At 46.3% G+C, this 16892-nt stretch overlaps 1 protein-coding gene and 1 long non-coding RNA gene across 2 annotated transcripts in view; one reads left to right on the top strand and one right to left on the bottom strand.

The window, feature by feature from the left end:
* Positions 1-7863, top strand: part of ATP10B (ATPase phospholipid transporting 10B (putative)) — a 294439-nt gene extending 286576 nt beyond the window's left edge. Inside the window, exons 22-23 of the mRNA XM_027084380.1 lie at positions 534-721; positions 6746-7863. Of these exons, the coding sequence (XP_026940181.1) occupies positions 534-721; positions 6746-7205 (648 nt within the window). The 3' untranslated portion in view covers positions 7206-7863. The remainder of the gene's footprint in view (positions 1-533; positions 722-6745) is intronic.
* Positions 1-16892, bottom strand: part of LOC113608263 (uncharacterized) — a 150726-nt gene that overhangs the window by 23458 nt on the left and 110376 nt on the right. The window contains exon 6 of the long non-coding RNA XR_003428283.1: positions 11771-11873. This is a non-coding gene — a long non-coding RNA (uncharacterized LOC113608263). The remainder of the gene's footprint in view (positions 1-11770; positions 11874-16892) is intronic.

The raw sequence follows: 16892 nt of genomic DNA on the forward strand, positions 1-16892 counted from the left end.
TTTCAAACTAGTAGACAGGGAAATGAAATTATAAGGAATCGTCAGTAAGTTTAAAAGAGGACAAGAATTGGAAGGAAAGCAGCATAAAACAGGCAGGGCAAAATGAGATCAGACTACAGAAGACTGCACTGCTTTGGAAATGAATAACTAACAGCCACATGTGGAAAAAATGAATTCATCACACAAACATAATACTGAGGAAAAAAGACAAAAGTCACATCAAGTATGATTAATTTTTAAAGACAGACTATTAGGAGAGAAACATAGGTAGTAAAACTAAAGAATATCATGAAAATTATCACCAAAGTCAAGGTGATTTAGGGGTTTCCGGGGTATGTGTGTTCAAATTCTGGGTGGTAGCAGTATAGGTGTTTACTTTATCATAAGCCATTAAATGACACACTTTTTAAAATTGTTTATAGGTATGTGGCATTTCCAAAAAAAGAAGTTTAAAACAAGTTAAAGTAGCGTGACTGCATTCCCCCCTAATCTAAGCTATCCCTTCAACAGTGTTTACTTCTTTCCTTCCACAGACCATCATCCACGGGCTTGTTCTCGCAGGCAGCTTCCTGATGTACTTTGTGGTATCCCTAGTGTACAACGCCACCTGCGTCACCTGCAACAGTCCCATCAACCCCTACTGGGTGATGGAAGGCCAGCTCTCGGACCCCACTTTCTACCTCGTCTGCTTCCTCACACCGGTCGTGGCTCTTCTCCCAAGGTTTGAACAGGGGGTGCTATTTTCTTCCTAGAACTACCACTCTCCCCTCAATCAGCCATTTTCATAGCCCAAGAGTCAGGAGTTTGACTCCAGCTGGGATGCTTGAGGCTATTGTTTCAAAGATAGGGAGCTAGGACAGAAAGAATAATGAACTTGGAGGCAAATAGCACGGACTCTGGTCCCAGCTCAGCCACAGAGCAGCAAAGTCACCAGATCTGGCACGACCTCTGTTATACCATCTGTAAAATGAGAGTACTAATTCCTACCCTCCTGCCATACAAACTTTGTTGTGTAAAAAGAATCACTTTGAAAAGCTCTAGAGTCCTTTATTCCTTAGCCCAGGAGTCTCACTCTCAAATGCCTACAGGGACAGGTAAGCAACAGCAGCAAACCAGGTGAGGTACAGACAGACATTAGGAGAAGGAACTTCTAAGCTTCAGCCTATCACTGCCACAAGGAAAGATCAAGACCAGCATTTCAGAGCTTTAGCTTTTTCCCAGAAATTCAAATTTTGCATGAAATAGCCAACTTTTTAATACTACTCAAATTTGTTAAAACACACACCCTGCATTTGCCAAATAAGTCATTCATGCAGAGGGACTATTTCTAACATTTCCAGCCTAAATCCTCTACATTCACCTTTTCCCGAAAAACAGCAACAGCAACAACGCCTGGCGTGTCCTTAGAACTTACTCTTGACACATGCTTTTCTATCTAGCTCCTCCATTTGTGCAAAAAATGCCTTTTGCAAAATCACCTAGAAATTAGGCAAAGCGGTGGTTGTAGTCCTACTTGCTCATGGAACAGCTTAAGTCCTACGAGGGACCAGAATGTGTCCTCCAGCCCACCGCAAGTCACAGTGGGAGCTGAGTTCTCCCCACTCGGAGGCCAGCGTTCTGTTCTCCATCCCACGCTCTCTATAGTCAGAGCATTCGGTGAACTTAACGACGCTGTACCCAGAGGCAAGACTCAGCCTCTCTCCATCCTTAGGATCTCGTCTGCTCTGAACGTTGAAATTCAGCTACTTTATCGTTATAAGCCACAGTCAAGAAGCCATTGCAACATTGTGTAGAACTTTTTCTAATAGGCAGAGAGCCATTAGTATGCTTTGCTTCCTTTAATAAGTTTGGAAGCTTGCTTAACCTAGTTTGGGCTCCATTTCTTCTTCATAAGCCACCTCAGAACCTTGACATCTGATGCAGGGTTTAGAGGCTGAAGATACCAATACGACAAACAGTACTGTGAACTCAGCAAACGGCTGAGTATGCACTGTGGACGTAGCCTCCCTGCTTGGCCCCTACTGGCCTCTACAGCCTCATCCCCCTGCTCCCAAAGCTCAAACTTTGGGCTCCACATCACCAAGCTTCTTGGACTTCCCTAAAGGCTCCCTGCCCTCTCCCCTTCCTGCCTGTGTTCATGCTGTCCCTTCTATTCAAAATGCCCTTCGTTACCAGACCGCCTCACCCTTTGACATCATTTCAGGCATGAGCAATTCCAGAACCCTTGCATGACCTCACCTACCTCCCTCAGGCTGAAACAGATCCCCCTCGCTCCTGTGTTCCCATGACCTGGGTCTATCTGTCGCTACTACCTTTAGCCACATCATCTGTTTTATCTGTTTGTCTTGGTCTGACCATTAACTCCGGGAAGGAAGGTGTCTCCTTATCATTATATAACCCACAGCTAGCAGAGTTCTTGTCATGTAGGCTGCCCTCAGAGATAAATGAGAAAAAGATGCTAAAGAAACAGAAAGATGAATAAAACAGAACTCTTGCTCTCAAGAAGTCTACAGCCCAGTGGACAATTCAGACAGAAGTTTGATCGTAATACAGGTGAAAGTAACTAGTATTAAAACAGGGCCCTGGGACTGAAGAGTGGGAAGCAATTAAGCACAAGCCTCGGAGGACATTATTTCCCACCCACCCCCTTTCTCAGCCCAACCCCTTGGGAGACGGAGCCTGGGAGAGACCGTGAAGGTCCTGCCCTCATTGGAAAAGGGCATCAGATATGTGGGTTAAATATTTTTGTCCACACTTTTGGGGTTAAACATGGTTATGATCACCTCTGACCAAGGACTGACCTCTGTTCTGTGTCTTATCTGGGGTATGGCAAGAGCAAATCATCAGCAAGGATTCTTGTCCTACCCTTGGTTAGAAGACACATTTGGAGCCAGAGGCTGCCAGCTTGATGAGGGCTGTTGAAAAGTGTGAACGTTCTTGGAAAAGACAAACACTCAACATTACAGCTTGTTAAACAAATGAGGGACAACTTAGGGAAAAGCAGGCAAATATTTTCTTGCCAGTTACCACAGTGCACAAGTTAAATCTCTGCTTATTCTATATTACCATCATAAACTTGAATTACTGTTTAATTCTGTTGCCTAAGAAAGGCAAAGAGATTTCCTGTGACAGAGAAAGGATTATTTTAATAGCTCCAAGGACTGTTGACTTGTAACCTTAGAACAATTAATTTTTGTTACAGAAATCTACATGATAGAATGTTTGCTATCGAAAACTCTATTTGTTCACTTAAAGATGTAAGCTGTACTCATAATAAGATTGATTTCACTCACCAAGCTTGTGATAATTAGCCACTAACCGGAACCTCACTTATCTCGGTCTAATTACTTCAACCAGTATAAAGGAACTATGGATTCTCTTAAACTAAGAGAAAGTAAGTTTCTTTTGTTTTATCTCTTAAATAACTAATACACAAACTGTAAAACACAATGCAGCATCGTAATTCGCTACAACAGAGCCCTTGGACACTCTTCATTTAGCTTCAGTAACACAGAACTCTCGTGGTTTTTCTCCTACTTCTTCTTTGTTTCTTTTGCTGGTTCATGTCTTTGACATGGTGTATTGTCAAGCCTTTGTCCTAGGTTCTTTTGTCTTCTCACTTTAATTCTTTCCATAAACATAGCAACCACTATTGTGAAGTTAAATATCATTTTTCACAAATGAATCTATTAAACTCCCAGCCCAGATCCTTCTCCGGAATCCCAGATACATCTTTCTAAGCGACCTATGCCTCACCAGCACTGGGCCTGCTACATCTGAGGAAAGTGGGAGACATCTGTAATTTAATTCGCTATCTACTTTCTGTCACCACCACCATCCCAGAAACCTGGCTCTCTTCCCGAGTTCCTTTCATCCACTGTGACCACTTAGGATCAAGGCAGGCCCCTGAGACTTATCCTTGATACCACCCACCACATGCCCCTCTCTCGCCCATCACCAAGACCCGACAATTTTATCTGCTAACCTATTTCTCAGTAGGTATTTCCATCTGCTATTTCCATTTCTACAGCCACCACCATGGATAGGTCATAAGACTTTCATTCCCAATTACTTCAATAGTCTCCTACTGGGTTTTACTCTAATCCATTATCATTGTGTCAAAGTGTAATCGTGTCATGTTCATAACGTTCCAAGGCCTTTACAATAATGCACAAAACCCAAAACATTCCCCATGGTCCTTGCCTGCTCTGACCCTGCCAACCCCTCTGTGTCCTAGTCCCTCACTCTTGCCCTCACTCTCCACACTGCAGCCATTGAGCCCAGGATTTGCTTCCCACCCCCTCTTTGCCTGGCTTCCTCCTATGCATCCCTCTGTCCTCACCTTTAATGTTTCCTCCTCAAGGAAGAGCTCTTGCACCAGATCACGTGTTTGACACTCTCACTGCTCCTGAGGCTTCCAACTCTGTTCCTGTGCTTCCTGACAGCAAGATTCCTGTCAGTCTGGTTCCCAGCTTAATAATCCCCTGGGGCTTGGCCCATTGTAGGAACTTGCCAGGTATATGTTCACTAAATGGACAGAGAGGGAAATTGGTAACTTGGGGGAATGTTTAAACTGAGAAAATTCCAGTTTCCCGCAAGAAGAGTCTTTCCTGGAACACATATGTGATGGTCACCTGCACTGCCGCCCTGGGTGAGATGAGAGAGAAGTTTCTGATTCCGTGGGATCTACTGTGGTCTTCAGAAACCCCTGCTCACTTTAGATCATCCTGAATCTTTTAGACATAATAGAAGGATGGGAGCCTCTCTGCTTATAAGGCTTTAGAAATTAAAAAAAAAAAAACATTTAAGGATTATTTTTGGAAAAGACCTTAGATGTCCTCTGGCCCAACTGGATTACGTTTTAGATAAACTGACACCCAGAGAGGGGGTATGAGCTGCCCAGCATCACAAGATGGTATATGCTTCTACCACAGATCACATAGTTTTAGTTACCTTCTTACCTAAACCTGGAACAGGAAAATATTCTAGGCACATATAGAGACCCCCGATTCCAGAGTCCACTACAGGCTACAGGAAGCTTGGCAGGGGAAAGGAACCTTGAGTTAACCATCAAGGAGATCTATCAACTTCTCGGGAGACCTGAGGAAACCCATCTCATCACTTGGGACCTCAGTATCTTCATCTGGAAAATAATGATAATACACTGATGCTGTGAAGCTAGCATAGCCTGTGGATACAAGAAAAGGACGTATTGGGAAACTACTTTAAAATTATTAAGTTCCACAAAGAGTTGACATTCCAAAGCAAGAAAATCTGCCTAAATTAGAACAGCTCAGAAATAGAATGGACTGCCTCAGGCACGGTAGATGAGAGAAAAGCCTCAGAGTCCACAGCACTTGGTCTTCACCACAGCTTGACCACTGTGTGGCTCTGGACAAACCATTCAGTCTCTCGGTGCCTCAGTTTCCATGTCTGTACATAGCGGGAAACAAACGTACCAACCACGTGGGATGTGGGGGAGAATAATATGAGTTAATAATATGTAAAGCACTTAGAATAATCCTGCTACCTAACAAATGTTAGCTGTTATATTTTGTTGTTGAACTCCCCAGTACCAGAGGCGTACAAGCATAGATTTGATCCATCAGTCAAGAGAGTGGCAAAGATGACCTTTCCCGAATAAATGCTGGAGAGCGTGTGGCGAAAAGGGAACCCTCTTGCACTGTTGGTGGGAATGTAGATTGATAGAGCCACTATGGAGAACAGTATGGAGGTTCCTTCAAAAACTAAAAATAGAACTACCATATGACCCAGCAATCTCACTATTGGGCATATACCCTGAGAAAACCATAATTCAGTAAGAGTCATGTACCACAATGTTCATTGCAGCACTATTTACAATAGCCAGGACATGGAAGCAACCTAAGTGTCCATAGACAAATGAATGGATAAAGAAGATGTGGCACATATATACAATGGAGTATTACTCAGCCATAAAAAGAAACGAAATTGAGTTATTTGTAGTGAGATGGATGGACCTAGAGACTGCCATACAGAGTGAAGTAAGTCAGAAAGAGAAAAACAAATACCGTATGCTAACACATACATATGGAATCTAAAAAAAAGGTTCTGAAGAACCTAGCGGCAGGACAGGAATAAAGATGCAGAGAATGAACTTGAGGACACGGGGAGGGAGAAGGGTAAGCTAGGACGAAGTGAGAGAGTGGCATGGACTTATATACACTACCAAATGTAAAACAGATAGCTAGTGCGAGGCAGCCGCATAGCACAGGGAGATCAGTCGGTGCTTTGTGACCACCTGGAGGGGTGGGATAGGAGGGTGGGAGGGAGGGAGACGCAAGAGGGAGGGGATATGGGGATATATGTATATGTATAGCTGATTCACTTTGTCATACAGCAGAAACTAACACACCATTGTAAGGCAAATATACTCCAATAAAGATGTTAAAAATAAATAAATGAAAAATCAAAAAAAATTTTTAAGTGCCATCATTACGAACTAAGAGGTGGTACAAGCATTTATGAGAAGGAAGTTCAATCAAATAAGACTTCCCCAAGGAAGCACCCCATGATTCACGCGGTCATTAAAGGCCAATACATGGTAGCCTTTTCTTTATAGTAACTAACATTAAATTACCATTGTTTGGGAAAAAAAAAAGATGATCTTTCCCTGGGCAGGGAGTTGGATTCTAAGGACCCTTTCAATACTGAAATTCAGAAGTCAGACGTCAGAAAATATCTTTATTCTATTATTTCCCACCAGGTACTTTCTCCTGGCTCTACAAGGCACATATGGGAAGTCTCTGATCTTAAAAGCTCAGAAAATTGACAAACTCCCCATGGACAAAAGAGAGCTGGAAATCCGGAGTTGGAGAAGCCGACAGAGGCCTGCCACTGTCCCTGGAGAGGCCCAGCCCACCCACCGTCCAGGGCCACCTGCCCCAGAACCGAGCTTCAGAGCCAGCACCCCAAAGAGCTCGAGCCCTGTGGAGTGCAAGTACAAAGAGGACTGGGTGCTGCCCGGAGAGAGATCCAGTGGAGACCACATAAGGGATGACCCATGCTCACGGGACTCCTGGGCTAAATTCTCATCTGGGGAGCACCTTCTCCTGGAGCCTAGTAGGATGATGGCGTCCGGAGCCTACTCAAGTGGACAGACTAAGTCGAACCGGCCCTTCAGCCGGGGCAGCCATCGCCGATCCCAGAGTTCAGTGACCATATGAGGGGCCTGCAGAGATCTGCACAAACTCAGAGGAGGCCGCCTAATCGCTGGCTTAATTAACCACGACTCTTCCTCTTCATGAAGGGAAGAATGTGCCCGTCTTATCCTCTTCTCCCCACCAGGCTTGACTTCCTTAGAGGAAGTGCTGGCCCCAAGGGGTCTGACAAAAAAGGACTGGAAACCAGTCGACCTCTAGTTTTCTCCTGCTGCCAGGCAGCACTTCTTGCAAAAGGTTTTCTATAAGGAGGCTATATTTCTATTGCATTGAACGTTTTTCATTTTTTAACCCAGAGACATTCTTTGACCCTCTAGATAAGTACAGCCTACAACCCAATGCAACTGGGCCATCAGTTTCCCAGATGCCAAGAAGTGTGTAGCGAGCCAGCCAATATCTCAAGATCTGGAAGTTTCTGGGCTTGTCAAACCATCACCTCACCCCTCGGTGGCAAGAGTTCAAGTTTCAGAAGAGTCTCATACACACAAGTGCCTCATCTCAAATGTATTGCAGGGATGGTCATATCGGGGTTAACATCCCTTCCAGAGTTGGGTCTGCTCTAAACCAAAGAAAATCACACCTAAAGATTAAAATCAGATTTGTGTGTGTGTGTGTTTTGGGTTTTTTTTTTGGCGGTACGCGGGCCTCTCACCGTTGTGGCCTCTCCCGTTGCGGAGCACAGGCTCCGGACGCGCAGGCTCTCAGCAGCCATGGCTCACGGGCCCAGCCGCTCCGCGGCATGTGGGATCTTCCCGGACTGGGGCACGAACACGTGTCCCCTGCATCGGCAGGCGGACTCTCAACCACTGCGCCACCAGGGAAGCCCTAAAATCAAATTTGAACTCAGAGCCACAGACACTTCTGAGGGTCATAAGGCCGCAGCTAGTTTAAGAGGCAGAAAGAACATAAGCATGTGAAAATGAATGGACATAAGCACGTGAAGCAGAAACTCCACGCTTCAGCTAATAGGCTACATGTCCCACAGTCTGGGGAATCTACCAAGAGGGCATGGGCAACACTCTTCTTTTAAAGATATTTACTTTATTTATTTTTAAATAAAAGTACAAATATGCCCCACTTTTCAAGTTTGACTTAAGCCATTTCACTTCTACCAAAGACCTACATTGGTACCTGTTGTTGCTAACCGAAAGAAATCCAAAGAGTTGCATTTCTTTCTGCTTTTACCCTCCAAAAAAGGTGAAAAGTGAAAATAGCATTCAGCATTTATTTTGCAGCCAGCGGTTATAGAGCACTGAGCACTGAGTGGCACCACCCAACTCCTTCCCCAGGAACTCCACTCAGCATCTCAGAATCAAACCGCCATAGCTTTGAACTGTGTCTAAGCAGCTGTGCTTTATCTGGATCTATCCATTTTGTGCATCCATTAGCAAGATGTGTCCTAAGGTAATTGCTTCTTTGTTTACACCATTTCAGCTTACGAAAATTTTCATACTAACGCTCTACTTTCAGATAGCAGGGGAAGCCTGTACCCATTCCTCATTCAACTCTCAGAAAAGGAAAGCTCTAAGATCAGACCTTTACACAGCTGCACCCAAAACAGACGACCCGCACGACGGAGCAACTCTGAGCCCAAACAACAACATCTGAAAGAGTAGGACCAGTGTCAAACCCCATTTATTAAGCTTATCCCAGAATATCACAGGCTTCAGTTGAATTAGGGAGAGCCAGAGGAAGTCTCACTTCACAGGGAAAAGAAGGATTACATAGACTTCTTATCCCTAGAGGTCATAAATGCCAAAAATGCAAACGAGCTCAAAACAGTGTTGGAATAAAAGAATGGATGATAGGATTCTAATACACTGTCAAGAGAAGTGAGGTCTACCATGGGCAAGGATAGCCTGTCCCTAGTCTTTTAAGGTGAGCCAGGGAGGACTACTGAACCCTCCCGCCTTAAGGTGGTGCCCATTTATGTCAGGCAAAAAGTACAAGGGTGGGAACAAGTGTGGCAAGTTACAGCCACCCCATGAATTGACTTATCACTTGAGTAATTTCTCAGCAGAAGTACCCAAAAAGAGCTCAACAATCAAGCTGGCACATGGCAGACTGAGCTGGTCCTCTGACCATCCTGCTGGCAAACCTTAACTGGAAGGGCCATTTGGGACATGGCCCAAATATACTGGATCTCTTTCACTGACTTTGCCACATAATGATGCCAGCACTGACCAGCTGGTGGGTCTTCAGGGGAATCCTTCATGAGGATTGCTAGAGGAGGAGCAGGTAAACACATCAGGCAAAGTAGTAATCATATAAAATTGTCCCAAATGAGGGGATTGAGCCAAAGCTTGGATCTCAGGGTCCTTCCTTTCCCCCGTATGATTCCTGCTCACTCCTGAAAGCCAGATGAGACAGGTAGGATGTTTCAGAAGAGAATAGAGTAGTGGGAAGAACACTGGCCTCAGGAGATGGGGGTGGCAGTCTTTTCTCTGCCCCGTATTCTCTAGGAGCTAGGAGCACTGATGTAGCATGCTTCACCTGCAAATTAGGTTAGAACTGCCCTACCTCCCAGGCTTGGCATAAAGATCAAGTCAAAATTACACGGGGCTGTTAAAACCCTTTGAAAGCTGCAACACCCTTGATAATAACACAGGGATTTTTATTCCAGAGCTAAGAGGAAGCGAGGTCACGGGAAGTTGAGAAAATATCGGCCCCGTGTACCTAAACACCAAAGCACACCCAACATTCTCGTGCTGCTCTCTTTCTTGCATGACCAACCATCCCAGTTTGCCTGGGCTTTTCCCAGTTTTAGCACTGAAAGCCCCACATCCTGGGAAACTCCTTAGTCCTGGGCCAACCAGGCCAACTGGTCACCTACTCTTGCCCTCTTTTGTTAAAGCAAACCAACAGTGACCATCCAAGTACCATCTTAGGGGAAAAGGTTATAACAACTATTTCTCTGCAATGTAATGCTAATGACTGTACTTAATACATTTTTATATGTTCATGACGTTTTACAGATTGACTGGAAATGTACTGTCCTTTATTAGAAGGAAAAAATAAACACGGTTTTCCATTGTTGCCTGCAGTCTGAGTACTACTGTCCATCCATCCTTCTTTACATTCACTCATTTATTCATCTATTCATCCACCCGTCCATCCATTTATCTATCCAATAAACTTCTGTTAAGCCTCTACTAGGTGCCTGACAATGTGCTTGGGGCTGTGAGGGACTCAATCTCTTTCTAAAGAAGCCCATAGCCTTGTTGGGCATAGGATATCAGGAACATAATTGATCCAACAAAGAGTGTGACAAAAACCTAAACGGCTGTAAGAATGAGAAGCAGCACACATGGTCTCCTCTCTCTGAAACTCCAACCTGGATACTCCCCTGTTCTTGGAAACCAGACACCAACCTCAAACTCATATTGACTAGATGCCTCTTTTCATCCACTCATTCAGCAAATACCAAGTGAGTGCCTGCTGTGCACGGCACCGTGGTGGGCAGCAAGGATAAAAGCCCAGCTCCTGCCTTCAAGGGACTTGAAATCTAGAAGGGGAGACAGACAACATTCAAGGAAATCAATAAATGTGATGATCAGACACAATGAAAGGAAGCAAAAATGGAGAGGAAGGGAGGAGGGAGATTCAGAGAAGACCTCTCCAAGGAGAAGTTTCAGCTGAGACTGCAACCATGAAAACAAGACAGCAGGGAAGGACAATTTCAAACGGAGAGAATTAAGTATGAAAGCCCTGAAAAAGGAAGAGTTTGGTATATTTAAAAGAAGACGACGACAGAGGGGGAGAAGAAGGAGGAGGAAAGAAGGAACAAGGAAGAAAGAAGAATAAGAAGAAAGGAGGTCGGTGGAACTAGAATGCAATAAGCAAGAGGAAGTGCCCCATGATGATGTTAGTAGTAACGACTGTATTTGCTTCACGTGTGCTAGGCGCTGATCTAAGTTCCCATTGTTATGTAAACCTCACCGCCACCTTTCAAGGTAGGTACAGCAGTCCCCCTTATTCTAGGAGATTATGCACCAAGACCCCCAGTAAATACCTGAAACCACAGATAGTACCAAACCCTATATACACTATGTTTTTTCCTATACATACATACCTATGATAAAATTTATAAATTAGGCACAGTAAGAGAATATGCAAATTGCTGGCATCACTACTGTTGTGTTTGGGGGCCATTATTAAGTGAAGTAAGAGTGACTTGGACAGAAGACAAGACGCTCTGTCACTTGGTCCCTACCTGCCCCAGGACTGCAATACCAGGACCATCGATCTGATAACTGAGACTAGAGCACTACTAAGTGAGTAATGGGGGTCACATATACTGCTCGGATATGCTGGAGAAAGGGATGATTCATGTCCCAGGTGGGAAGGCACAAGATTTCATCAAACTACGCACAAAATCATGCAATTTAAAACTTACAAATTCTTTCTAGAATTTTCCATTTGGTATTTTGGGGCCATGGTTGACCACAGGTAACTGAAACTGTAGAAAGCAAAATCACGGATAAGGAGAGACTACTGTACTATTATTCTCCCCTATTTCAGTCAGCTTCAGCAACATAACAAACCACCCCCAAAATAATTCATGTACTCACAATGCTGTGAGTGGGCAATTTGGGCTGGATGGTTGGGATCTCCTTCCACGTGGCCTCACATCCTCAATGGCATCAGCGGGGCTTGTCACATGGCAGCAATGTCCTGAAAGAACAGAAGTTGCAAAGCCTCTTGACACCTAGGCTCAGAGCTCACACATTATTGCCACCCATTCCTATGGAAGCAAGTCACAAGGCCAGCTCAGTTTCAGGGGGGTGGGAAAGTATACTCCACCTTTAGTGGGGGAAGTTGCAAAGAAATTTGAGATCCTGTGTAACGACCCCATCCCATTCACAGAGGGAGAAACTGAGGCAGAGAAATGTTCCATAAACATGGCACAGTAACACAATTAACAACTGGGGAGACGCCATTCCAATCCCAGGAGTCTGAAACCACAGCCCATACTCTTAGCCACAGAGCTCCACAACTGTGAGATGGCACTGGAAGGGTAGGTAGGGACCGAGTGACAGAGGGTCTTGTCTTCTGGACATTCTCTTGAGAGACAAAGTAGTGCGGTCCTTAGCAAGCCTGGACTCCATCCCCCCTCTGTCACAGACTGGCAATGTGACCTGGGGAGAGACCACACCGTGTTCAGCTGGGTTGTTCACCCAGACAGAAGCTTCAGTAAGTAAGAAAGATACCAGCACCTAAGGGGAATTTGTGCCTGCATGGCCCTAAAATAGCTTCCCTGAGCTGATCACCCAGCCAGAACTCTCCATTCTGCACAGAGAGCCCCCAGAAGAAATCAATCACATAGGAGTGAATTCTTCCAGGTAACCAGCAAACAGGTCCCCAAGGCACCTGGGACCCAGGAAGGGATGAAGGAAGTGGGACTGTGATCAGGGGCAGCCCCCCGAGCAGGCAGGCCTTGTGAGGGCACTAGGAGAAGACAGCACCCAGCCTGGACTTCAGGCTGCCAGCAGTGAGGATTCGGGCATTTTCAGATGGGAGCCAGATTGGGAGCCTTTTTGTTCCAAGGTGTGCTGGTGCCACCTAGCATCTAGCATCGGCGGAGGAGCTGCCACACCTGAGGATTCCTCCTGCAGATGGAGCAGGAATAACAAGGCGCAGCGGAAGCCGAGCCAGGAGTTGGAGGCCAAGTTTCAACTCTGGCCCCGCCCACAGTTTCTGCTCTGACTCTGGACAAATCCCTTCCCCGGGGTTTCAACCTCAAACTGAGGTTCACTCAGATTCCCCAAACACTCAGGGTGGGAACTGGTTCTAATATTCTGTGATTCTAAAAGCTCTTTTGGGGAGGCTGGTTACAGTGGGGGAAGGACCTCTGGTAAACCAATGTACTGTTCGCACAGTTGTTTTGAGTCTTGTGCGTGCGCATGCGCACACCACACACACACACGAACGATCCCATAAGGGAGGGAGCGAGTGGTCTTGTTCTCTGATGTGTTCCCAGTGCCCTGCCCATGTCAGAGCTCAGCAATATGGTGACTCTTGCTGTTGAAGAAAATCATAGATGGGGCTGGTTTCAGAGAGAGTAGAGAAGGCAGGAGGGCAGCAACCCTATTTGGGAAGATAACGCACCCGGGGAGGCGCCACGTTGCCTTTCTGAGATCAGCAGGTATTAAGGAATTACAAACACCTCAGGAGGGGACAGGGCAGCCGGCATTTCCAGCTGTCAGGAGGGAGCTGGAGCCAGGACGCCTCTCCCTCACACACTGTCAGCTGGCTCCAGGTGCAAAGGGGTGGACGAATAGGAAATTCACTCTCCTATAATCTCTGTCAATACCTCCACACCCCTCCGGAAACATGGCTACTTGCTGTGTAAATAAAACACCAAGCCCAGCTCCAATACCATGCACATCACCGCCCCTACGCCCCTCCTCTGACCCCAAATTTAAACAGCCACCATCTCTCCCCTGACTCCCAGGCTATCGAGGAGCCAGCCCCTCACCGATCAGGGCTGGAGGAAGGTAAGCTCAGGCACAACAAAGCCCCAGACCACCTGGGAGGCACAGTATCCTCAGAGCCTGTTCTCAGACTCCAGTGCAGCAAAGGGAGGCTGCCTGACAGACACTTGACTGAACTTTGAGGAAAAGTGTTCTTTCTTCCGTGTCTTGAGCCCTTCCTACCCCAGCTCTCATATGTTCCCACAGGTTGAGGTGGGAGATATTCCTTAAGATGCTGATGACAAAACTGAGATGAGAGATAAGTGGCTGTGCGCAGGGTCACCCAGTAATTTGGAGTTAGAGCAGAGATTGGAATTGGAGTCTCCTGACACCCCCCAAGGAGGTCTCTTCAACCATCTCATCAGCTAGAGATGAACTGGCAGTCCCTTCCAGCTCTGCTTGCACATTTAAAAATGAGAAGATTAACCCAAAAGGGTAAAATTTTAAAATATCAGGCCATACGGCAGGTGAGCCAGCATAGATCTGTTTGACTATGAAATTCATATCAGCCTGTTTGCAAAAGGGCAGCCTGGGGGTGAAGGATGGGGCTATACTAGTAAGAAGTCACCTCTCGGGGACTTCCCTGGTGGCACATGTTAAGAATCCACCTGCTAGGGGCTTCCCTGGTGGCCCAGTGGTTGAGAGTCCGCCTGCCAGTGCAGGGGGCGCAGGTTCGTGCCCTGGTCCGGGAGGATCCCATGTGCCGCGGAGTGGCTGGGCCCGTGAGCCATGGCCGCTGGGCCTGCATGTCCGGAGCCTGTGCTCCTCAACGGGAGAGGCCACAGCGGTGAGAGGCCCGCGTATCGAAAAAAAAAAAAAAGAATCCACCTGCTAATGCAGGGGACACGGGTTCGAGCCCTGGTCCCGGAAGATCCCACATGCCACGGAGCAACTAAGCCCGTGTGCCACAACTACTGAGCCTGTGCTCTAGAGCCCACGAGCCACAACTACTGAGCCCGCACATGTGCCACAACTACTGAAGCCCACACGCCTAGAGCCTGTGCTCCGCGACAAGAGAAGCCACTGCAATGAGGAGCCCGCGCACTGCAACGAAGTGTAGCCCCCCACTCGCCGTAAGAGAAAGCCCACACGCAGCAATGAAGACCCAACGCAGCCAAAACTTAATTAATTATTTTTTAAAAAAAAAAAAGTCACCTTGGAGTTCTCTGGTCTGCAGAGGCAGAACAGAATTCTGAAGCTCCCCTAGCTGCTGCTTCTTCTGAACCTCCAATCTTGCCTTTAAGACAACTCACCATTCCCCCTACCCCACACACACACACACGAAAAAGCAGCATTTATCCCTTTTACTGGATGCAAAAGACAAAAGTGTGAAGAGCAGCACACGTTTGCTTTCCCCATTTGTAACAGACTAGTATGTTGGACAGTGAGGGTTCTCTTTCAAGAAGGGAATACAGAAACCCTGAGAGCTTAACGATTGCTAGGCTTCTAGCCAAGTCCTCCTCTTTTTAAGGATCAAGGAGCCAGAGAAGGGATAAAAGGCCCAAAGAGGGGATGTGAACTTGCCAGAGGTTGAGGGTCACCTCTGCTACCTTCAATTGCCCCAGCTGGCCAGAGGACAGAGATTTAGAAGATCTGTTCCATGTTGAAAATGGAGGGGCTTCCCTGGTGGCACAGTGGTTAAGAATCTGCCTGCCAATGCAGGGGACACGGGTTCGAGCCCTGATCCGGGAAGACCTCACATGCCGCGGAGCAACTAAGCCCGTGCACCACAACTACTGAGCCTGCGCTCTAGAGCCCACGAACCACAACTACTGAGCCCGCATGCCACAACTACTGAAGCCTGCACGCCTAGAGCCTGTGCTCTGCAACAAGAGAAGCCACCACAATGAGAAGCCCACGCACCACAGGGAAGAGTAGCCCCCGCTCACCGCAACTAGAGAACGCCCACACGCAGAAATGAAGACCCAATGCAGCCAAAAGTAAATAAATAAAATAAATATATATATATATATATATATATATATTTAAAAAAAAGAAAAAAGAAAATGGAATCTCTGAGGTACCCTCAATAAGTGCTTTTACCAAATGGACCCATGGGTACCCTTCCAAGCAGGACCTCATGTCACCCTCCTGGCCTCACTATCAGCTCAGGATAAACCAGAGGATGTCATTCAAACCACGGTCTTAATGAACATCATGATCTAATGTGAGACCCCATCTTGGTAATTCATCTATTTTAAGAGGTCTTGGGGTCCTTCATCCCGAAGATAAAGCAGGCAGGGTGGTAGGCCAGAGTGAGGATATCGACATCTTTGGCCAAAAGACCTTTTCTTTAGAAGACCCTTGCTTCACCCCTTGGACATGACTGCCTACACATCAGGCAGCTCTTTTACAAATAGGAAATATCAATATACGCCCTTTTTTTTGTTCCCTGAAAATGATAATGTATTTTTCCACTTGGCTTCCTTGTCCCATTTTATAGATGGGTAAACTGAGGCTTGATACCTTTCCCAAAAGTCAACAGGCAATTATGTGGCTAAGAGCCAAGATTCAACATCGAGGAGCCCAACTTCAGGGCCCAAAATATTAACCTCTAGGTTACACTCCTTCCACAATGCAGTGAAAAGACACCTGACTGAATTAAGAGTCAGGAGATCTGATTCCCAGATCTGCAAATTTCTTATTGTGGGACTTTTTCCTCTCTCACTCTTCTCTATATGTAAAATGAAGAGGCTGGCCTGGAGACGACTAAGGCCACCACATTTTTCTGAATTCATGATTCTCCTCTGTAAAAGCACATACTCAGTTGACTCCTAAATGCCCTTGAAGCTTCCACTCAAGCTATCAGTAAGAAATCTTTCTTTCAGTAGATGTGTTTAAAACCAGACTAATCAGCTTTTCAAAAGGATAATTAAAGCCACTACTAAGTCAACTGAAAACCTGCTGACTGGCTAAGCACTAGCAAACCACAAACATAGTTGGAGGGTGGGGGGTGGGCAGGGAGAGTAAGCAGGTGGCAGGGAAGGAATCTGAAGGATATTAAGATAACACCCGGGTTTCCCTGGTGGCGAAGTGGTTAAGAATCCACCTGCCAATGCAGTGGACACGGGTTCGAGCCCTGGTCCAGGAAGATCCCGCATGCCGCAGAGCAACTAAGCCCGTGAGCCACAGCTACTGAGCCCACGTGCCACAACTACTGAGCCCACGAGCCACAACTACTGAAGCCTGTGCGCCGAGAGCCTGTGCTCCCCAACGAGAA

Source organism: Aethalodelphis obliquidens, unplaced genomic scaffold, assembly GCF_003676395.1.
Source record: "Aethalodelphis obliquidens isolate GAN/ISIS:26980383/991018 unplaced genomic scaffold, ASM367639v1 scaffold52, whole genome shotgun sequence".
Classification (NCBI taxonomy): Eukaryota; Metazoa; Chordata; class Mammalia; order Artiodactyla; family Delphinidae; genus Aethalodelphis; species Aethalodelphis obliquidens.